General features: G+C 35.8%; 1 protein-coding gene across 1 annotated transcript; it reads right to left on the reverse strand.

Moving 5' to 3' along the window:
* Positions 1-799: 799 nt before the first annotated feature.
* On the reverse strand, positions 800-1,690 carry LOC128870405 (uncharacterized). Its single transcript, XM_054113019.1, has one exon. The coding sequence runs from the start codon at positions 1,688-1,690 to the stop codon at positions 800-802; it is 891 nt and encodes a 296-aa protein (XP_053968994.1).
* Positions 1,691-24,330: the final 22,640 nt, after the last annotated feature.

A 24,330-nucleotide genomic window follows, 5' to 3' on the forward strand; every position in this document is an offset into this window, starting at 1 on the left:
AACCGCGCATGATTCTCCATGGACTGAATTAGAGTAGATATTCTTTTTTTAATCGCAGTAGTTACGATTTAAGTCTTCTATTGTTAAATTTTTATTACACTTATAACTCTCAGCAATATTGATTACTAGTCTTAACTAGTCGTAAATAAAAGCACGAAGCAAATTTTTTTTCTTTTTACAATAACAATCCAACGCGTTTACATAAGAAACCCACATTTTGAAAAATCTCACGTGAGATTGGGGGATGGGGGAGGGGGTTGAATAAAATCTCACGACATCTCACCAGGGGGGAGAGGGAGGGTCAGAAAATTGAAAAAAACACCGCACGTAATTTATGGACGCCCCCTAATGAGATCAGCCATATTGTTATTCCCGACATTGATGGTGGATAAACATTCATATGGAGTCATAATGGAATTGCATTTAACCACCAGTTGGGTTTTTTCGTCAATAATTTTGCGCTTTTTTACATCAATAATGAGACCGTAGTAATTTAAAAAATCTATGCCGATGATTGGCTTATCTACATCGGCAATTATGAATGGCCACGTGAAATTGCGCCTGAGGCCAATGTTCAGGCTAAGCTGATGTTGGCCGAAAGTCTTAATGGGAGTGCCATTTGCGGCAAATAAACGATATGAGGACGGGCCGGCCGATTTGTTACCGAAAATACGCGGTAGAATTGAGATATCGGAGCCGGTGTAAATGAAAAAATTCCTGCATGTGGTTTTGTCTGTAATGAACAATCGACGACTGGTCATGACTTCCGCTTCGTCTGTCGTCCCTAAGAAAGCGGCTTTTAGTTTTCCGGCCTTTTATCATTAAATTTGCACGGGGGAACACATTTGAGTGCTGCGCCACCGAACTTGTAGTGGTATCGGCAAAACGGTTTGGCATTACCGTTGTCGCCGGAGCTTGAACGTGCATTCTGGTTGTTGCCACATCGTGATCGTGATCGTGAACGATCACCGGGGGTGGTCAACTGGGTTGCCAAATTAGCAACTGCCTGTGTCAAAGCTTTAATATTGTTGAGGATTTCCTCAAATTGTTCATTTTTATGTGGTGTACTGGCACCAGCTTTCACTGCCATGACTTGTGAGGATGTGGATCCAACAAAGTCCATGATCGTATCGGCGCGTTTGGCGCATATGTCTAAATCTTCATCACCAATTATTAAGCAAGCTCGAAGTGTAACAGGCAATCTTTCAATCCACCAGCTTTTTAAAATTGTTTCCGAAACTGAGCTTCCGGCGAGGTCACGCATGTGGCGCAAAAGCTGAGATGGTTTACGGTCACCAAGCTCAACGTCACTAAGTAACTTTCGAATTTTTTTCGATTCGGAGTCCGCGAATTCCGCGATAATTCTATTTTTGAGACACTCGTGTTTGTCCGTTTCGGGAGGATTGCGAAGAAAATCACTGACCAGTTCGAGAATTTGCGCGTCTAATGCGCCGACCACGTGGTCGTATTTTGTATCATCGCGAGAAATGTTAGCGCGTCGAAAAGACGTCTCTATTTGAATGAAAAATATATGAGGGCTACTTTTCAAGAAAACGGGGGGTTTAACCGCAATATGACTTCTTTGTAAAGGCTGATCGGTGAAGGTACTCACATTTTCGCGAAATTCTTGTTGTAGTTGCCGTTTAGAGGCTCCTGATGAGGTTCCAGGTGTGCAGTCTCCTTGGATCATTCTGGTAAATATTGATTGTAGGTTCCCTTGAATGGCTTCCAAAACCTCGATTGGTATTTGCTCTCTTGATCGTAGATAAGGCTTCTCGTTGTTTGATGATATTCTCATTCGAAAAAATATTGCATCTAAAATGTTGTATTTGCACGTTGAATTACGTTTTAAAGTTGCATTAATAGTACAACTGTTTGTATGGTTGCATAGAATTGTGAGTTGAATGCGGAAGGTAATTCCTACCAACCGCGTTGCATCAATACAAGTGCCTTTCCAATGTTTGTGTTAAATTTCGCCGTTAAGTTCCAAACTTTGGTGTAGTACCACAAGCGTTGGTTACACGTGGTGGAATGTGCGGTTATGTTAGTATGCAGGTGCAGGTGAAATTTAGGTTATGGTCGATGCACGCTTGCCGTATTAGAAATGTCCACAATTTTCTCAGAAAACACTTTTTTATGAAAATGCTGTTTGTTCGGGGTCACCAATTTGGATTTTTCCAATGAATATTTTTATTTATTATTATAGGCAAATTTTAAGTGTATGTACAGGCAAATATTTATTACACAATCAAATATTAATAAATTATAGAAATGTCTCTTTTAGCTGCGAACGATAAATAGTACCAACCAAACAACCAACTGCTATCGAATACAATCAAACTTCCACTAACTCTACCAACCTGCACGAACGCGAGAAACAAAAATACTAAAGCAACGTATACACGCTGCCTTTTTGTATCAACAATCCCTACGACCAGCACACACGCTGCGATTGTTGTATCAACGCGTTGTACAGTGCGTACATGCAATTACAGGCAATGCCCCACAGGTATATCTTTAATTTTCCCACATAGGTATATACTACAAATAATTTCAGAAACGGTTCAAATAGGTGAAAATTTAATTGTATATTTTCGTCATTGAAAGAGATATATATATACATATTGATATTCAAACATTGACACCTCGAATGCGTGATTGCACCCTAAAATATATGACAGTATTTTGACTTACAGCAATGCTTTAAATTATTATAATGAATGCAGTTACCGCAGCACATTCAAATGTAGGTACATACATACCAAATATGTTTTGACGTCGATATATTATATACTTATTCTTGTTGAATTCACCATTGTTTTCACTTCTTTTTAAATCTAACAAAAACAAAAAGCAAGTTTTTTTACTGAAAGCACAAATCACATTTTAATATCCGAAATATTGCATGAAAATAATTTTAATACCCAGAATATTAATTAGACATTATTCTGTCTTTAACAGACATTAGACATTATTTTGTCTTTTTGAAAATAGAGAATTCTAACTTAAAAGAACTTGGGCTGTTTAAAACTGGTTGCACGTGTTTTCCAGAATTCGTACTTAAAAGAATATTGTAATGACGAATGTAGAATCGCTTACCATTTTATTATTATAAGCCACATTTTTTTAGTATAACACATCCGGAACTAAAATTTGTTTCGCCCCTAAATATTTACTTAGTAAATTTTAAAAATAGAGAATTATGACTTAAAAGAACTTGGCTGTTTAAAATTGATTTCACATTTTTTCACAATACAATTATACATGACACATCGTGAACTAAAATTTACTGGTCCCCTAAATATTTACTTAGTTAACTTAAGCAAAAATGCTTAACCCAATGCTACTGTGCTCTAAGGAACAATATTTTAAATTTAATAATTTAAATTAAAAGTGAAAGACAATATATTTTTTATTTTTTATCTTGAAAAAATTTGAAAGTAAGACGCGGCCACCGTAGCCGAATAGGCTGGTGCTTGACTTTCATTCGGAAAAACGGAGAACGTATATTCGAATCTCCATGGAACACCAAAATTAAGAAAAAGTGTTTTCTAATAGCGGTCGCCCCTCGGCAAGCAATGGCAAACCTCCGAGTTTACATATTTCTGCCATGAGAAAGCTCCTCAAAATATTTACTGCCGTTTGGAGTCGGCTTAAGACTGTAGGTCCCACCATTTGTGGAACAACATCAAGACGCACACCACAAATAGGAAGAGGAGCTCAGCCAAACATCCAAAAAGGGTGTAAGCGCCAATAGCGTTTGCTTTTTGAACCACCTTTTTTTTTGAGAATGGTAACACAAATGATATGTCAAATGTGTTCATAATTTACTTAAACGTTTGACATTTACGAAATGGGACGCTATACACTTGAACAAAATTGGGAAATATTGAAAACCTATTTCCAAAGTGGTGAGTCTTCTTCGTCTTTTCTGATTTTCACATCGGTGGTTACGTCAATAAGCAAAATTGTCGGATTTGGGGCTCAGAAAATCCACACGTTACTGTAGAGAAGCAAATGCATCCACAACGAGTCACTGTTTGGTGCGGTTTTTGGTCGGGCGGCATCATCGGGCCATTTTTTTCGAAAATGAGCGAGGTAACAGTAAATGGCGAGCGTTACCGTGACATGCTCAACGAGTTGTTTTCAAAAATTGAATAGGATGACATGGACGACATTTTGTTTACCGTTTTTGAAAACCGAATAATCAGCCGAAATTCCGATATCAATTGGCCGCCTCGGAGCTGTGATTTAAGCCCGTTGGACTATTTTTTGTGGAGAGCCGTTAAGGGCAAATGCTATGCGAACCATCCAGAGACGATTGATGCTTTAAAACACGAAATCGAAGTTGCCATTCATGAAATTGGAGCCCAAACAATCGAAAATGTGCTTAAAAATTGGCAGTCATTTGAACGATATTATTTTTCATTCATAAATGACAATGTTCAATCTTCAAAATAAAAAAGAAAGTTTGAAAAAATATTGATTAGTTTTTTTTTTATAGCCGATTCAAAAAGCAAATTTTACATGGCCCATCCTATATAAGAAGCGATAAGCGCGCAATATATCAAAGTAAATGATCAGAGAGGAGTACATTGAACGTAATTCAAATTTAAGGAACACTTTCTAAATGCGTTCTATCTCATCAATATGGAACTAGTGGGAATGATGCCAGATTGTTTCTGCATACCCTAGATGAGAATGTACGAAACAGGTATATAGCAGTTGGTAGGAATCCGAAAAGTCAGTGCTATTCTGCCGAACAAAGCTAAGCATATCATATCCTCGATGAAGCTAATCTGGCTGATAAATGAAAATGTAGTATTAAAAACAATACCAGGATCCTTAATTTCATTAACCGATTGCAAACTGTACTCTGTTTTTAATAAATTTCGAAATTGTGTATATTTCTAATATGTTTAAAGAAAGATGTGCTCTTAAATATCACGGATATAAATTATCCAGCTCGGATTGAAATGCCAAAAGTACCGAAAAAAAGTTCTGGTTTTTGTTATCAGTTAATTACATACGAATTACAAAATAGTACTTATTGACAAGAGGGATTCTCCGTTGAATTTCAAAGCTGAAATTATTGTGGGTCTTTGTTTGCTGTCGAAAGCGACAAGAGGGAATGTGTATGAAATCTTTTTTCAGAGATTTTTTCCAAGGTTTTATGTGTAGTGGATATATTGTCGACTGCTGGCTTACCTGGTGTGAAACCTTTCTGTTAAGGTACAAACTGTTCAATCACGGTTTAATACGCTCGATAGAACCTTACATGCGACGTTCAGGAGATAAATTACAGAACCACCATTCTTGTGTAATAGACGGAGCATTCATACGGCCATAACTCATACTACAAGGTATAATGTATGCATCTTACCAGTTTCTCGCCGCCGTATTTGTAAAGCTCAGTCAGTAGTCCATTGGCTTTCTTGTTCTTTGGCTACTTCATCGCGGGGCACTGAAGGCGGTGGTCAAAGTTTGGGCGATCGGGGTTTTATTTTTTTGTGACTTTCACTACTGTCACTATTCAGCATGTTGGCGATGATTTCTCTCTACAACTTAAACAAGAGACAACAACTTAACAAATAATTACTAGCAGCGCTAAAACAAAGGTCCTCGGTTGTCTCTAAATTAAAAGTAGGTTGATAATAAATTAGATATTGATATTTTATTCGGCCGACACGGTCGAATGCTTTTTAAAAATCAGTTGCAAGTATTGTGATGTGGTTTTTGGAAGATAAATAATTTGATATAAAGTAATCTAAAGGCAGAAGAGCATCGATGGTTCCGACTCCCTTCCTATAAGCAATCTGATAATGAGTTGTCTGTTACCATACCATGATAGTCGGTTGATTAAACTTTTTCCAAGAAGCTTTCCTAAACAAATCAAAAGAGATATCGGTCTACAGCTGCTTACTTCAGACAGGGTTTTATTGAGCTTTAAGATAGGAAGAATGCACAAGGTTTTCCAAAATTGTGGATAACAACCACTGTCAAAGATTCGGTTATAAAGAATGGTAAGTCGAGTTTTGACTGAGTCCGGCAGATTATGAATGATGGGTTAGGAGAGAGCAAATTGAAACATTGCACAGTGGATGAATCAGACGAGGAAAGAGAGAAACGAAATGGTAAGCAATAGCATAGGGGCAAAAAGTGGTCCGTTCCCGGAATTGATGCACGAAAACGATGTTGAGTGGACGATTTTGTACTGACTGCTTTGTTGCTTGGAGTGTGGTTAGTTTAGTTATCCACCCAGAGACGGTTCTTTTAGATCTGTTTAGTTTGGTTTGTGGAATAGTGAAATGAGCTGCAGATCGTATAACTCCCAAAACTTTTGCTTATGTAGAGGCAAATGGAGAAGCTGCATTGATTGCGTCGCAGATTTTACCAAATGTCTTCCAGTCAGCTTGGAAGGTGTTGAATCTTGATGTGAATTTAAAGAGTACTGGTTGTGACTGAGTTTGCTTGCGTTATTATGCAACGATGTACATATTGAGTGCCTAATCAGTTAAGGAGTTGTGAAAAATCAGATATCGAGAAAATTTCTCTGGGATGAAGGCCGGCGGGCCAATTAGATGTCCTAAATTCAGTAGTTTTCGCGAAGCGTTGTAGGATGAGAAAAAAAACAATTAGCCAAATGAAGTTTTGGGGATAGTTTAATATATATTTGAACTAAAAAAAAAAATTTGTACAATCTCCAACAATATATTGTAAGCCGAGTTATCAATAGATTCCCAGAGCGCCTTGCCACTGAAGTATCCAACTTCTGTACAAGATACAACTTGCAATTTTCATCTGAAAACAAAAAAAAAAAAGATTATTAATTTTGATGTAATTATCTTCGATGTGAACTAAGAAAATTGGGAGAAACACGTAAAATTCGAATTTTTGGGGAAGGTAGAAAAAAAAAGTGGTTTTTCAAGGAAAAAAAAACTCTTCGACTGGGTAAAAAAGTCGCTTAAAAAAAGTTTTTGGATGTTTTTTTTAGTTCACATAGAAGAGAAAACAATACTGAAGATAACGCATTTTGAATGAAATGGATAGCTCGTTTAGTTTTTTTGCAATCGTGTACATAAATTAGATAAAATCGTGAAAATGAAAAGCCGAGAAAACGCGCTTCAAACTACAACAATAAGCGCACCGTTGCTCGACGCCGCACTACGCTCGGCTCTTTAGCTCTGCAAATACTTGGAATTTAACTCTGAAAATTTGTGTCTCATGTTCTTGAATATCTAAGCTATTGATTTCAGGAAAAAAAAAAATCGATTTTTTTGACCTTTTAATTGGCCCGCCGGCCTGAATATACTCGTACATGCAAACTACTAGTAGCTTGATTGCAGTATTGATTGCAATAGCTATTGCTGAGAAATTCGTTTGAAAGGTGAAGGCTTATGTTGGATATTACTTTTTAGTTAGGTTATGGAAATATCCTACTATTATATATGTAGTTTTTGGGAGTACATAAAATGGAACTAAAGGGTGTGCAAGGTGAGTTAGTGAATAAATTATTTGATTTGGTATTAGTTGCTATTGAGCTCGATTTCAGTGTCATTTAATGCGGTGGAAATATTTAGGTTGAATTATTGTTTTGTTGTTTTCAGAATTTTTATTTTTTTATTGACATTTGTATTTCCAGTTACTTATTGTTGAGAATGTGTAAGGTACATTTATATTATACGGTATATATTATATATATACATCATATGTTATACATACATATACATACATATGTATGAAGTGAGTAAGTGGGGATAGCGTCACTCTGCTTGCCCGCTTGCCATTGACGTTGAGAGAGATTTAGTTTTGATCGAGCACCCGACGAGTAAAGATCACGCACCCGCACGCACTCTTTAATAACAATAAATAATAATCTAATATAATTAATAGTTTAAATTTATGAGTTTTATTTCACTAACCACACCAATATCTCAACATGGTAGCAGTGCCAGGTTGTGGTTAGGTGGTTTTCAGTGGTACCGTTTTTTATAAAAATAAAGTAATCCCGTGTATGTCTAAAAGCACGTGTGATAATAGTTTTTCTATGGTACCGTATTAAAGTGAAAATTAAAAATAATAAGTTACAGTGTATGTCAGAAAGCACGTGTAATATTTTGTGAAGTATTGCCGTTAAAGTTAAAAGTTAAAAAGTGTTATCGTTTTAAAATAAAAGTCAAAATTGTATTCTCGTTTAAGTCAGAAAATTCGAGAAAGTTTTACAATACAAAATGGCTGACAATGGTGAAATCAAGATACCTATTTTTGATGGTGAAGATTACGCCATGTGGAAAAAACGATTAACAATGTCGCTCAAGTTGAAAAAGTGCGCAGATAATATTGAACGAGCAAAGACGGACAAAGAAGGCGAAGAATGGGACGCAAAAGAAGTGAAAGCAATAAGTCTCATTTATAACGGTATTTCCAATAAGCAAATGGAATTCATTAATGACGAAGAAACGGCATATGACATGATTAAAAAATTTGATAGTTTATATCTGAAAGAATCAACGGCTTTACAAATTGTGTACAGAAATAAGTTAGAAAAAATTAAGTTAAAAAATTATAATGACGCTTCTACATTTTTTAGCGATTTTGAAAAGTGCATTAATGATTTAAAAAGTGCGGGTGCAAAAATTACAGAAAGAGAAAAACTGAATTATATATTGAATACTTTGCCGGAGTCCTATAGCTATAAGTTAGCGCATTGCACACTTGCAAAGCTAAAACAGAGATTTGATGATTCCCTTGAATCACTCCCACGCTACTGGCTGTTCGTAATTAGATCGCACAGCTTACTCCTACGCCTGCCCGTCTTTTGGATTTTGCAAATAAACAAATCTTACAGCGGTCAAGCTGATCATCAATTTACGTACGTGACTTTTGGCAGCTTGAGGAATGCAGCTGAGAATGCATTCGTACCAACATACAAACAAAGCTGCCGGCGCAACTACACCAACACAAACTCAATAGCTACACCGCAAGTAGGGATTTAGGGTAGATTGTAAGAATATAGTTTTTAGTTGAGATTGGAGTTTAATAAAGAACGGTCGAAAGTTGAGATTGGAGTTTAATAAAGAACGGTCGAAAGTTGAGATTGGAGTTTAATAAAGAACGGTCGAAAGTTGAGATTGGAGTTTAATAAAGAACGGTCGAAAGTTGAGATTGGAGTTTAATAAAGAACGGCAAAAATTAGAAAAGTGGCGCCCAACTAGCAGGACAACTGAACCCAACTAGCAGAATAACTGAACCCAACTAGCAGAACAACCGAGCCCAACTAGCAGGACAACTGAACCCAACTGGCAGAATAACCGAGCCCAACTAGCAGGACAACTGAACCCAACTGGCAGAACAACTGAATCTAACAACGAAGGATACAATCAACTATTTGTGGAAACGAAGGAAACCTGCACGGCAGAAATGATTGCAATACGTGAAATAATAATACTGTAATTAATTGTTCGGTTTTGATCCAGTGCAATTAAAGAAAAGTTATATAAAGTTTTTGTAAAGCGAAATACCTTCGGCTCTTTCTTACCTTTTTTTAAAAAAAAAAAAAAAAAGCAAAACAAAATTAACATGAGTGTAACTAGGGAACAGGTAATAGAAATTTTAAGACAACAAAATGAGCAAAATAAAAAAGAATTAAAAGCCCAGTTGGATGAAGTGATGCAAACTCTTCGGCGCTTAGAGCCGCCATCCGCGGAGAGTTACATTCCCGTGGAAATAAATCCAACTGTGGTCGGGGGCAACACAAATATGGATTTAATAAAATCTATACAAGAATTTAAGGGGGATACTGCTTCTTATCCGGCCTGGCGTTCCGCAGCAGAATTCGCCATTGGCTACTACAAAGAGGGTTCAGAGCAATATTATGTTGCCATGGGGATATTTAGAAACAAGATAGTAGGCCCCGCAAATGCAACGCTCGCTTCCTTCTCAACTGTTTTAAATTTTAAAGCTATAATAGCTAGATTGGACAAAGCATACGCGGACAAAAGACCGCTACATGTTTTGGAAACAGAGCTCAGCGTTCTGAGGCAGGGCAGTTTGTCAATCTGCCAATATTATGATACGGTAGACAAGCAATTAACACTCATATCAAATAAAAATATAATGACTCATTCAAACAATACGCAGCTTGCCGCCGCGCTCAATGATAGAGCTAGAGAAAACGCATTAAGAGTTTTTATTTCTGGCCTAAAGCGGCCGTTATGCGACATTCTATTTTCTGCCAATCCTAAAGATTTGCCTTCTGCACTGGCTACTGCCCAGGAGTTAGCGAACAACCGCATGCGTTATGATTTCGCCAGAACATTTGCGGTTAACAACGTAGCAACTACCACTAGCCCAAAATACCACAATAACTATCCTGGCAATCCCCAAATGCTCAAGGACACCCCTACTCCAATGGATGTAGACCGCGGATCCTCCGCATTCCGACGTACAAAACAGTCCAACCAGAGTTATAGAAAGGGAAATGCCGTGGGAGGGCACCCCAAAAGGGATGCTAATCAATACGTGAATAAACGGGAGCACAGAAGGGGAGATTCAGTAAATTCACGGAAGCCGAAAGTGCAACGGACCAACCATTTGGAGACAACCCCAGAGGTGGATCCACAAAAGAAAATTACTGTGGACCGTGACAGTGATTCGGATGTCGAGATCGCTTCCAATTTCGCGATGGAAGACGAGGTTAATTTTTTAGTATAAGGTCGCTCCTACCTTACATTACCAAGAAGGCGTCGGAGGGGCAGGAGCTTAGGTTACTGATTGATACAGGAACTTCAAAAAACTATATCAAAAATTTGAGCTTCCTAAAGGGAATTATCCCTGTGGAGAGACAGTTTACGGTCAAAACTATAAACGGATGTAATCTCATAGAAAAAAAATGTAAGGTTTTCGTTTTGGGGAAAGTCTCAACTTTCTTCATTCTTCCTAATATAAAGGGCTTCGATGGTATAGTGGGATACGATTTCCTTAAGGAGATAGAATCTAAAATTGATACGACATCCGGATACTTATATTACGAGGGTGGTAAGGAAAAATTAAATAACGTCAAATGTGAGCAAGTTAACTCCATATATTTGGACAAGGACTCGGTCCCAGCTCTTGTGAAAAACGAGTTTGACTCTATGATTAAAAAGAATTTTAAGGCCTTTGCCGAACCTAACCGCGCTTTGCCATTTAATACTAAGGTCAAAGCTAAAATTCGTACCACTTCCTCGGAACCAATTTACACCCGATCTTATCCATACCCGGTTTCGGCGGCAGGATTCATTAATAAGGAAATAGAAATACTGTTGAAAGAAGGAATTATCCGAAAATCTAATTCGGCGTATAACTCTCCGGTCCATGTAGTGAATAAAAGAGGCCTGGATGAATATGGTAAACAAAAGCTCCGCATGGTAATCGACTTTCGAAAATTAAACGAAAAAACGATTGCGGATAAATATCCTATACCAGATATTTCTACCATATTGGCAAACCTGGGCAGTTCCAGATTTTTTACTACTTTAGATCTAAAGTCTGGATTCCACCAGATAATCCTTGAGGAGAAGGACCGCGAAAAAACAGCCTTCAGCATTAACAATGGCAAATACGAATTTAATAGATTGCCATTCGGGTTAAAAAATGCGCCCAGTATCTTTCAACGGGCTATTGATGACGTCTTGAGAGACGACATTGGCCAAAGTTGCCAAGTTTATATGGATGATATAATCATCTTTTCAAGGGACGAAAAGTCTCATATTCAACATGTCGATAAGGTACTGGGGAAGTTGGAAAGGGCCGGTATGCGAGTTTCAGCAGAAAAGACTAAATTCTTTAAAGATAAGGTTGAGTTTCTTGGCTTTATTGTCTCTCGAAGGGGGATAAAAACATGTCCAAATAAGGTCAAGGACATAATCGACTATAGGAAGCCGGAAACACTTCGAGCATTACGCTCTTTCTTGGGTCTGTCAGGTTATTATAGAAGGTTTATAAGGGATTATGCGTCTATCGTCAAACCATTAACAAAGTATCTTCGGGGGGAGAATGGCCATGTGTCATCCCACAAGTCCAAACACACTAAAATAGTCCTTGATGACGAGGCCATTCAAGCATTTAAAAGGGTAAAAAGCATTTTGGCATCGGAAGATGTTTTGCTGTTTTATCCGGATTATGACAAAACATTCGAACTAACAACAGACGCTTCCTCTAGCGCTTTAGGCGCGGTCCTCTCCCAGAATGGTCGGCCCATTACAATGATTTCAAGAACATTATCCAAAACAGAGGAGAATTATGCAACCAACGAGCGTGAGCTCTTGGCTATAGTGTGGGCCCTTAAAAACCTTCGACATTACTTATACGGTATTAAAGACATCGTAATATTCACAGACCACCAGCCTTTAACTTTCGCTATTTCGAACAAAAATCCTAATACAAAAATGAAGCGATGGCGTGCGTTCATAGAAGAATTTTCGCCTAAATTTGTTTATAAACCCGGCAGAGACAACGTCGTAGCAGACGCTCTGTCCCGTCAGTTTTTGAATAATATGACTGATACAGATGCTACAGCACATAGCGAGTCATCGCTCTCAAACACAATTAAAACTATCCAGTATCCAGTAAACCAATTCAAAAGACAATTCATTTTGACGAAGGGGGATCATTATCACCAAAGTACAAAAATAATTTTTCAGAAAAAAATTCGTTATACTATAAATTACGACACAATAGTAAATTTGTTGCATAATCTTAAGAAACTCGTAAACCCTAGCGTTACAAACGCTCTTTGTTGCGATCTTCCGACACTATCAGAGATCCAGGGACCTCTTGTCGAAGCATTCCCGGGGGTTAAATTTATTCATACAGAAAAATTTGTAATCGATCTAACGAATCCGAACGATCAACAGGAAGCAATAGCAACGGAGCATGCCCGTGCCCATCGATCTCTGTCCGAGAATTTTAAGCAAATTCTATCAGAATACTACTTTCCCGACATGAGGAAAATGCTCAGGTCAGCTGTATCAAATTGCAAGATCTGTCTGGAAAATAAATACCAAAGAAAACCACCAAATCCGGAAATTGGGAAAACTCCAATCCCAGAGCACCCAGGAGAAATTCTCCACTTAGACATTTTAATTACTGGAAAGCAGCTATTCTTAACTGCTGTTGATAGGTTTTCAAAGTTTGCAATTGTTAAACCTGTTATTTCAAGATGTACCATTGATATAAAAGAAGCTTTATTAGAGGTATTAGGTATGTTCCAAAACACTAAAACAATTGTCACAGATAACGAAAGAGCGTTTACTTCAAATTTAATTAGAAACATGCTACGCGATCATTTCTCCATAGAACAGTTTTTCGTACCCACCTTACATAGCGAAAGCAACGGACAGGTCGAAAAGTTTCATTCAACCCTTTTGGAAATAGCCAGATGCGTGAAGGCACAGCAGCAGATAAGCGAGGTTAAAGATCTGATTTTGCTTGCTGCTTACAAGTACAACAGAACAATTCACTCGGTTGTAGATTCGAAACCAATCGAAATTTTGCAGAACTGCCCAGCGGAGAAATTTGGGGAAATTAGAGATAAATTAATAAGAGCCCAGAATTTAGTATTGAATAGATTGAATGAGAAAAGAATAACCAAAACATATCAGCCTGGTGAAAGGGTGTTTCTTCGACGAAATAAGCGATTGGGAAATAAATTTGAGAAGGTGTTCGTGGAAAAAATAGTAGAAAGAGATTTAGGTACAACAGTACAGATAGAAGGCAGGAAAATTCATAAAAGTAATTTACGATAAAATCAATTTCAGATTGCCGCTTGCCCTAGTCTTCGTCACTAGAGCCAATTTAATTGACTACACCTCCTCACAAGTTATCACCATCCCTCGGGGAAATGTGGCTATTTATAATGAATTCATTTACCTCGTGCACGCCACCAACCTAACAGATTATCGCCAGATAGCTTACGAAAGCCGATGGTTCACATCAAAATCAAAAAATCAGGTAGTGAACGAAAATATTTTGAAACAGCAAGGTGAGGAAATACTACACATAATTCGCACTTTGGAAATACCTAAGAGAATTGCAAGGTCAATAGATTTTCTGGGGTCCGCCCTGAAATTTATAGCCGGTACCCCGGACCACGAAGATTTTGAACTGCTCTTGACAAAGGAAAGCATACTAATAGAAAACAACAATAGGCAGATTAGAATTAACTCCGATTTACAAAATAGAATTAACGAAATTACCAACCTAATCAATACACTTCGCGGAAATCAAACGGATTGGATATTAAAAGACGAGGAAACATTGCTCTGTGAAAATTTGGTAAGAAGAAATAACCATATAATCAGCCAACTAAACAGACTAGCACTCTCCATTGTGTTGGCAAAAAGTAATATCATAAATCCACTTATTTTGGATGACGAAGAGATGGATCAAGCGTTCAATTCCGAACAATTACCCTTTAGTTTAAGTAATTTACTTTTAGTATCTAAGGTAAAAATTTTGCAAAGTTCTGATGTTATTTACTATATTCTTAAGGTTCCTAAGGTTACAAATTTCTGTCAATTCCTAAAAATCTATCCTGTAGTCCATAATAATAGTATCGTAAAGCTAGAGACCACGCTTGCGGCAAAATGTAGCGATACGTTTCAACCACTCGAGAACTGCAATGACACTCTGGTAGCTAAAGTGTGCAAACCGGCTCACTCAGATTGCTTGGGTCAGATGCTAAATAATAACACAGCTAATTGTTCATCAGAATCGGCATATCACATACCATCAGTTCAAAAAAATAGAAGAGGGCATCATTATTCTTAACAACGTGCAACCAACGACAATATTTGATCAACGAAAATTGGAAATAAGGGGAACGTATCTGCTTCTTTTTCGTGACTCTATCACCATAAATGATACAACTTACGTGGTAAAAAGAGAACCGACTTATATCCAACCACATCCTCCAAAAACCGTATCTATTAATTACTTGGAACACCATACGAGTTTGTCCCTACCATATTTGCACCAAATTTATATCGACAACATCTCTCGCATTCACGAATTGAAGGAGGGTATATCTGTTCATCGTAATTTGTTCTGGACGATTTTTTCTTTTCCTCCATTATTATTGATCGCAATAGCAATTTTTTTCATCCACCGCAGAAACAAATTAGCAAGTAATAAAGTAAAAACTCAGAGGGCAGTAGAGGAAATTTTGGCACGAGTCGAGGACGGCTCGTCTTAAGAGGGGGAGAAGTTAGCGCATTGCACACTTGCAAAGCTAAAACAGAGATTTGATGATTCCCTTGAATCACTCCCACGCTACTGGCTGTTCGTAATTAGATCGCACAGCTTACTCCTACGCCTGCCCGTCTTTTGGATTTTGCAAATAAACAAATCTTACAGCGGTCAAGCTGATCATCAATTTACGTACGTGACTTTTGGCAGCTTGAGGAATGCAGCTGAGAATGCATTCGTACCAACATACAAACAAAGCTGCCGGCGCAACTACACCAACACAAACTCAATAGCTACACCGCAAGTAGGGATTTAGGGTAGATTGTAAGAATATAGTTTTTAGTTGAGATTGGAGTTTAATAAAGAACGGTCGAAAGTTGAGATTGGAGTTTAATAAAGAACGGTCGAAAGTTGAGATTGGAGTTTAATAAAGAACGGCAAAAATTAGAAAAGTTATATAGGCGATTTAATTGATGTATTAAAAGAAGAAGAACAATCGGCAGAATATGTAAAAAGCAAAATTTTGATGAAAGAAATAAAAATGCAAAAAGAGGAAAATTACAAGCCGAGGTCAAATGCATTCATGTCCGATAGAAGAAGGTGCTTCAAATGTGGAAAAGTTGGTCATATTCAGCGAGATTGTAAAAATGGCGACCAAAATGCAAGCGGCAGTTCAACATGGCCATCTACGCGAGGCAGAGGCACGCATCGAGGACGTGGCAACCGTGGAAGAGGCAGAGGCCAAAGAGGAATGCGCGCGCACCAAGCCGAGCAAGAAGGAGAACAAAAAGAATACAACAGAGCTTGGATTGCGAGAGTTGACTGTAATACAGCGCAAAAATGTAAGGTTAATAATAATAATAATGTATGCGAAATTAATTGGTTACTCGATAGTGGTTGTACGGACCATATTATTAACGATGATTCATATTTTGAAAATTTTGAAATTTTAACAAATCCTATAAATATTCATTTGGGCGATAATCGTGTTGTAAAAGCTACAAAAGTCGGAAATGTAGTTAGTATTTTTGATGTTTTCGGTAAAAAAGGTGAAATTAATATGAAAAATGTATTTTTTGCAAAAGATATGACTGCGAATTTAATTAGTGTGAGTAAAATTACGAATAATAATAAAATTATTTTAGAAAATAAATTGGCAAAAATTATTAATAAAGAAAACGAAATAACAGCTGTTGCTGTAAAAAGGAATGGTTTATATCATATGAGAAGTATTATCGTATTGAAAAAGAAAAATAAATTTGTAAATATCGCGAACAAAATTGAAAATAATATGAATCTGAAAGAAAAATGGCATCGATTATTGGGTCATGTAAATTTTAAATATTTAAATATTTTAAGTAAAGATCAATTATTGGACGGTATTCCTAAAGATATAACGAGTGAATTTATGAAATGTAAAACATGCATCGAAACTAAAATGTCAAATTTACCATTTAAAAATAACAGACAGAAAGCAAAAGAAATTTTAGAAATTGTACACACTGATGTCTGTGGACCTTTTCAAACGGTGGGTTTCAAAGGTGAAAAATATTTCATTTCATTTATAGATGATTATAGTAAAATTGCTCGTGTTTATACTATGAAATCAAAAGCAGAGGTATGTGATGTTTTCAAAAGATTTGTGAATGAATGTGAAAATTTAATGGGTAAGCGCGTTAAATATTTGAGATGCGATAACGGTAAAGAATACATTAATAGTGACGTGGATGATTTTGTTAAAAGTAAGGGTATCGTAATTTCTCCGTGTCCCGCGTATACTCATGAATTAAATGGGGTTGCCGAAAGATTTAATCGCACAATAATGAACATGTCGCGTTGTTTATTAGACGAAGCGCAAATTGATAGAAAATATTGGCCGGAAATCGTGTGCGCGGCGACTTACTTGAAAAATAGAACATTAACAAATACCATCGAAAAGAAAACACCATACGAAATATTTTTTGGAAAAAAACCAGACGTGTCAAATTTGAGATTATATGGAAGTAAGGTTTTTGTTCGTACGCCGGAAGTAAAACGACAGTCTAAATGGGATAAGAAAGCCGAAATTGGAATTTTGGTCGGTTATGACAACATGGGTTATCGTATTTTGTTGAATAACAAGATTATCGTTTCTCGAAATATTGAAATTTTAAATTCAAAAGAAAAATGTATCGGTATAAATATGGATGAAAGCGAGAGTGAATTTAATGAAACTAGTTCTGATTTTGATGAAAACACAGAAAATTCTGATGATGAATTTAACGATGATAGTTTTAAAAGTTTAAATGAAAAAGATGAGCTTGATGATAAAAGGATTGATTTAAAAGTTGAAAAAGTTGAAAACTTAGAAAATGTTGAAAAAATTAAAAATAAGACGAAATTAAATAAAAAAGAAATAAAAAAGGATGAACTTATTCCTATGAGAAGGTCTACCAGATCAAAAAGTGTTCCCGATAGATATGATAGTCAAGCGTATAGTAATTGTATTTTTGCGAACTTATGTAGAACTGATATACCACATACCTTTGAGGAGGCGATAAATTCAAAAGATAAATTAAATTGGAAAATAGCAATGGATAATGAAATTAAAAGTTTAAAGGATAATAATACGTGGGAGTTAGTTGAAAATCCTGAAAATAAAAAAGTTATTGATGTGAAATGGTTATATACGAAAAAATCTGATAACAAATATAAAGCTCGTTTAGTTGTACGCGGTTTTCAACAAAAGGAATTTATTGATGATATTTATGCTCCGGTAGTTAAAATGCAAACTTTAAAAATCTTATTATCTTATTGTTGTAGAATGGGCCTTATTATAGAACAAATGGACGTTGAAACAGCCTTCCTCAATGGTACCGTGAAATCAGATGTTTATGTTAAACAACCTAAAGGTTATGAAGATGGAACGAATAAAGTTTGTAAGTTGAATAAAGCATTGTATGGTTTACGAGAAAGTCCAAGAGCTTGGTATGAGTGCCTTGACAATTTTCTATTAAAATTAGGATTTAAGAAAAATAATATTGATTCTTGTTTATATGTTTTGAAATTGGAAAAAGATACTATTTATTTATTAATTTACGTTGATGACTTATTAATTTGTGGAAAAAGTAAAGGTTTGATTAATTTAATTAAAGGTAAATTATCAGAAAAATTTAAAATGAAAGACATGGGAAAAATTAAAGAATATTTAAGTATTACCGTAGATTATAGTGTGCCGGAAAAATTAATGAAACTAAATCAAACTAAATATATAGAGTCTTTAGCGAGTAAATATAATTTGGAAAATAGCAAATTGTATAATACACCTATGGAAGTTAATTTAAAAATTGAAAAATCGGATAATTGTGAATTGGATATTAAATATCGAAATTTAATTGGCGCTCTATTATATATTAGTTCGGCTACAAGGCCAGATATTAGTTTTTCAGTTAATTACTTAAGTAGATTTCAAAATTGTTATAATGAAACTCATTTTAAATATGCTTTGAGAATTTTGAAGTATTTATACAAAACAAAAGATTTAAATTTAACTTTCAAAGGTGATAATGACTGTGAAATTTTGGATTGTTTTGTTGACGCCGATTGGGCTGGCGATAATATAGATCGAAAATCGACCACCGGTTTCGTATTAAAATTATTTGGTAATGTTGTGTTTTGGAAATCACGAAAACAAAAATCTGTAACAAAGGCTTCAACCTTTGCTGAATATGTAGCGTTATCAGAAGCAGCCAGTGAAATTAAATTTGTAATTGAATTATTAAAATTATTTGAAATTAAAATTGAAAAACCTATTAATGTATATGAAGATAATTCAGGCGCGATAAATATAGCAAAGTATGGTAATTTTACAAAGAATTCCAAACATATAGAAGTCCATTATCATTATGTACATGAAATGGTAAAAGAAAAGATTATAAACATTGTAAAGGTCGAGTCGAACAATAATGTCGCGGATATTTTCACTAAATCAATTTGTAAAGAAAGTTTTGAAAAATTTAGAAATATGTTAAACTTAATTTAAGTTATTATGAAAATGTAAAATTGTAATTTTGAATTAATGATGAAAATTTATGTATTAATAATTATTTGAAAATTATTTTATTATGTATAATATAAATGTAAGGAGGCGTGTTGAGAATGTGTAAGGTACATTTATATTATACGGTATATATTATATATATACATCATATGTTATACATACATATACATACATATGTATGAAGTGAGTAAGTGGGGATAGCGTCACTCTGCTTGCCCGCTTGCCATTGACGTTGAGAGAGATTTAGTTTTGATCGAGCACCCGACGAGTAAAGATCACGCACCCGCACGCACTCTTTAATAACAATAAATAATAATCTAATATAATTAATAGTTTAAATTTATGAGTTTTATTTCACTAACCACACCAATATCTCAACACTTATAAAATACAATGAGCTTATAGCTATGTCCACTGTGGCCTTAAGCTAATATACTGGATGTGTATATATGTGTCTGTAGAGTTAGTTAAATTTCATTTAGGATATTACAATATTTTAAATAGCTTATAAGTTTAATAATGCTGTCTGTAGAGTCGTTAAAGAATTTTTAAACTTGTATTTGAATTAAAATTTGTATTTGTATTGTGGAGACTATTGTGCAATTTTCATTAGTGGGTGTGTGATCATGTATAGAAATAATTTTTGAAAATGGTGTGAAAGGAGTGTTGGTAGAGTTTTGAGTTCGGTATTTTCTAGTTACTTCACGCATGCTGTACTTTTCGATTGTTTTTATTCTTCTCTTTGGTTTGTATAAATTTGGGACAGGTCTTATTGGCAGGTTTTGCAGCTCATCAGATTGGAATAATAGTGACGTACTGAAATTTTTTGCCAGGCTACATGAATTTTCTCTGGTACCTTATATGCCTCAAAAGTGAAAAGCATTACGGCCGTTGGGATTAATATTCCTTAAACTCTCTTCTAGAAATTATACACTGCGCTGACTCTATAATTTTCTAGGCCTTCAATAATTTCTTTTTCAGGCAAGTGAATAAGAAATGGTTCCCATGCATAGAAGCATTTTTGTGTTTATGAACTTTTCAGCTTTTTTTATTTTTACAAGAAAAAAAGGCTGCCATCACACAATTCAGAAATAATTTTTACATCTTTGGTAATGGCTTTATGGACTGCAAAGCGTGAATAACGTGACAGTGGTATTTTATCATCTAGAGTTTTACGAGCTCATTTTTAGTAATGCAAATAGGGGGCAGCTCAGGAAAGGGAAGTATGTAGAGCGAGCCTATTTTCCCATGGGCGTTGTGGGCGTACTTAATACAACCACTTATAACTGTAATAATAATATTAATTGGTGCGCACACTTCTGTTAGGTGTTTGGCAGAGCTCCTCCTTCTATTTGTATTGTGCGTCTTGATGTTGTTCGACAAATGGAGGAACCTACAGTTTTAAGCCGACTCCGAACGGCAGATATTTTTTATGAGGAGTTTTTCATAGCAGAAATACACTCGGAGGTTTGCCACTGCCTGCCGAGGTGCGACCGCTATTAGAAAAAAACTTTTGCTATCATTTGGTGTTTCATTTACGGAGATTCGAACTTACGTTCTCCGAACTGTAGTCACGCTCCAACACTTATGCACTTTTAGTCAGTGAAGATATGTAACGTAATCGTATCAATCGCATACGAGGTGTATTCAAAAAATAAAGTGAAGGTTTCAAATTTCGCGGGCTATGTACATTCGACTGTCGATTATTATTAGTTTTTATGTTCATACAATATAGCATGGTCAGTTTGTTTGTTAAGACAAGTGTTTTGCGTGTTTGGATTTTCTGCTTTCGAAAAAATGGATTAAAGAAGAAATGGATAAAATTGTGTGTAAAAAATGGAATTCAGTGTTCAGAAACAATTGAAATATTGACAGTGGCATACGGTGAGAGTACTCTGAGTCAAAAAAATGTTTTCAAGTGGTACAAGCTTTTCACAGAAGGTCGAGAAGATGTGAATTACGACGTTCGCTCTTGACGCCCCATCAACAACCCATGAAAATATTGAGAAAGTGAAAAAAATGGTTATGGAGAATCGTCGAGTCACAGTTAAGGAAGTTGTTGAGGATGTTGGCATATCGGTTAGCTCATGCCATGCACTTTTTTCGGAAATTTTGGGCATGAAGCGAAGTTCGTTCCAAAATTGCTGAATTTTGACCAAAAACAACGTCGCTCAGAAATTGTTGAATGGTCAGATCCAGATTTGCTTAAAAGGGGTCATAGCTGGTGACGAATCATGAGTATATGGCTATGAAATGGGCAATGGAATAGTCCAGGAGCCCTTTTCCACTTAATTTTTCTTACGGTAAAGGGAAGGGCCCTCCTCTTCCTGTGGTACCATTAGCTGGTACCGCATCGATGAGCATTTTTTGGCATTTATTATTGGTATTATAGTCCGGGAGCCAGGGGTCATTTTGACCTTATCATTTCATGCCGACTGAATTTAATACTGATGGCAGACGCCATCCAATGGATGACGAAACCAACCGTCAGCTGGTCCAGTAGCGGTGGGTACGTGCGTGGGATGCTGCGAAACGTGTCGAAAAAAAATTTTTAACAACTCATTTAATACCGGCTGAAATTTTTTTTGTGTATTGTTGACATTTAGTAGAATAAAAAAACAATAGTCAGTGCGCCGTAGGGGGGGAAAATACGTCAGCTGAACAAGCGAATTTCTTAAATAAATTTAAAAGTAAAACTACTTAATGAATGAATTTACATAATTTTGGACAGATATGAGAATATAATAATGATGATCAGCTGCGTTTACAACGGTGGGAAGACCATCAGCCGAAGCAAGAATGTATCATTACGTTTATTTATATTAAATATTGCTGGACTTAAATCGTCCTTATGGACTGACATAGATGTGTTGTCAGCAGTTCTGTTCAAACAATGTGATTCTCTAATGTACCCATAATTGGGAATTTTTAAGAAAACCTTACCTTCGAGTATTTTCCCAGATACTTGGAAATTGGTTTTCATTATATCCATTTTCAGAAGAGGTAATAAAGTAACATAAGTAATTACATACTCATTTAAAAACTTTTTGCCACGGCATCATCCAAGATAAATTATTATTTGCTGTTAAAAATGTATGTAACACATAAGTCAAGAGAAGCACGGATTTATTGCGGGACGCTCCACTGTGTCTAACTTCACTTTTTGTAAACTCAAAAATATAAATTCAAATAAATAAATTTCCTACAAGTGTTCCTTTTTAGTACAAATCTCTTTCTTCACTGGGCTTGAATCATCAATCTCATGCAAAAACATCGAAATCTGTTAAAAGTGTTGTAACACAAAATGATTTAGTATATTTTCTTTCCTTCTTTGATAACAAAGTCCCAAAAAACATGTAGGTTGAGAAAAACAAGTTTTATACGATAAAATATTGTTTTGTGGGAAACTGTGCGACTAGCTATAAATACATATGTACAAATGACTAATAAGCAACTAAAATATAAGAACATTATATAATTTTCACTCTGCGTAACAAAAAGCAATTTTAATTTGCTTCAATTAAATTATCTGCTTCTTCATTGATGTGGCTTATTAGTCTTTCGCAATCTTTGCGATTTTAGTGTTGGCGAAGTTTATTTTAAGGGCGCGCTCAATGTCGGAACTTCTGAAGTACCATAGTGCCTTGACAATGCAGCTAAGAACCTTATTTTGGAATTTTTGGACTTGGTTTTTCGTACTTTGACTGGCGCACCCCCATAGCTGCGCACCATACTGGTATTAGTATCTGCTTGTGGGCTAACAGTTTGTTTTCTATAGTTAGAGCTGATCTACTACCCATAAACCATTGCATGTTTTTTAGTTTGATGTCCAATTCTTCCCTCTTCTTCCTAACATGTTCTACCATCGAAGTTTATAATCACGTGTCATACCTACGTGTACAGATTTTGTTTGGTTTTGGTTAAGGTAAATTTTCCATTTATTAGTCCACTGAGAGACCTTCATTTTCATCAACTGCAATAAGCACGGTGTCTTCTGCAAACGTTGCTACGACGTAATTAAGATGAAACGGTAGGTCATGTATTGTTATTGTATGCGGTACATGTCGGACGTGTTTTTCTAATCGCTCTGTATTTTTGCTATACAAAAGTTTTTTGACATAATATAAAATTACATTTTAGTGTTAATATCAAAAATTAAAAGACATTGACTTTAAGCTATACTTGTTATAAAATTAGTGTAAATTCAAATTAGTTTAAATAAAAAGAGGTTGTCTGTAAAGTCGGTTTACTGACGATAGTTTAACGTGACAACGTCATAAGAAAATACTGATGTAATGGTTGCAATTTTCAAAAAAAAATTTTAATTTTATTTGTTTGATAGATATTTTGTATGGATATAGAGGAGAAAGTAAATGGAATCGCAATGGAATAGGTCAAGTTAAATTTACACAAACGTGAAAAATAACGAAACATTTATCAAATTCATGAAAGATCTGTTCAATTTCGATTGTGCGTCAGACGTTAATAAGTCAACAACACTAAGAGGCAACATCATCGATTTGCCTTTTTCAAGACACTTTACACTCGAAACGCTCCCTTTCATTTCCTACTTTTCCTATCATCGTCCTATTCTCAACAGAGAAATGGTTCATTACCATGCACACAGGAAGAAGGCATATGCAAATACAAATATGTGAATTTATATACACATGCGTACCCTACAAGACAGCTGACTATCATATAAGCACTCATATTATCATCATCACTATCCTCATCCAACTACACATTTTTGTTCTAGCCATGGGAAAGTTCTGATAGTTTCCCTTTGTAGGTGTGATATTCTATCTCTCTTTTACCAATAGCAATTTCTTATAACTGAAAAATATATCTTCGTTTCGTTCGTACGAAGTACCTCCTGTCTTCAAACAAACAGTCGGCGCATTCGCGTATCGGCACCCACGTCACTGTTGACAGTTATAATTTCGAGGTTGTAAAAGACTTCGTTTATTTAGGAACCAGCATTAACACCGATAACAATGTCAGCCTTGAAATCCAACGTAGAATCTCTCTTGCCAACAAGTGCTACTTTGGACTAAGTAGGC

The sequence above is a fragment of the Anastrepha ludens genome, chromosome X (genome assembly GCF_028408465.1).
Source record: "Anastrepha ludens isolate Willacy chromosome X, idAnaLude1.1, whole genome shotgun sequence".
Taxonomy (NCBI): Eukaryota; Metazoa; Arthropoda; class Insecta; order Diptera; family Tephritidae; genus Anastrepha; species Anastrepha ludens.

Excerpts from the sequence above, each read along its gene's own strand:
- LOC128870405 (XM_054113019.1), bottom strand. The coding sequence starts at position 1,690 with ATGATCCAAGGAGACTGCACACCTGGAACCTCATCAGGAGCCTCTAAA.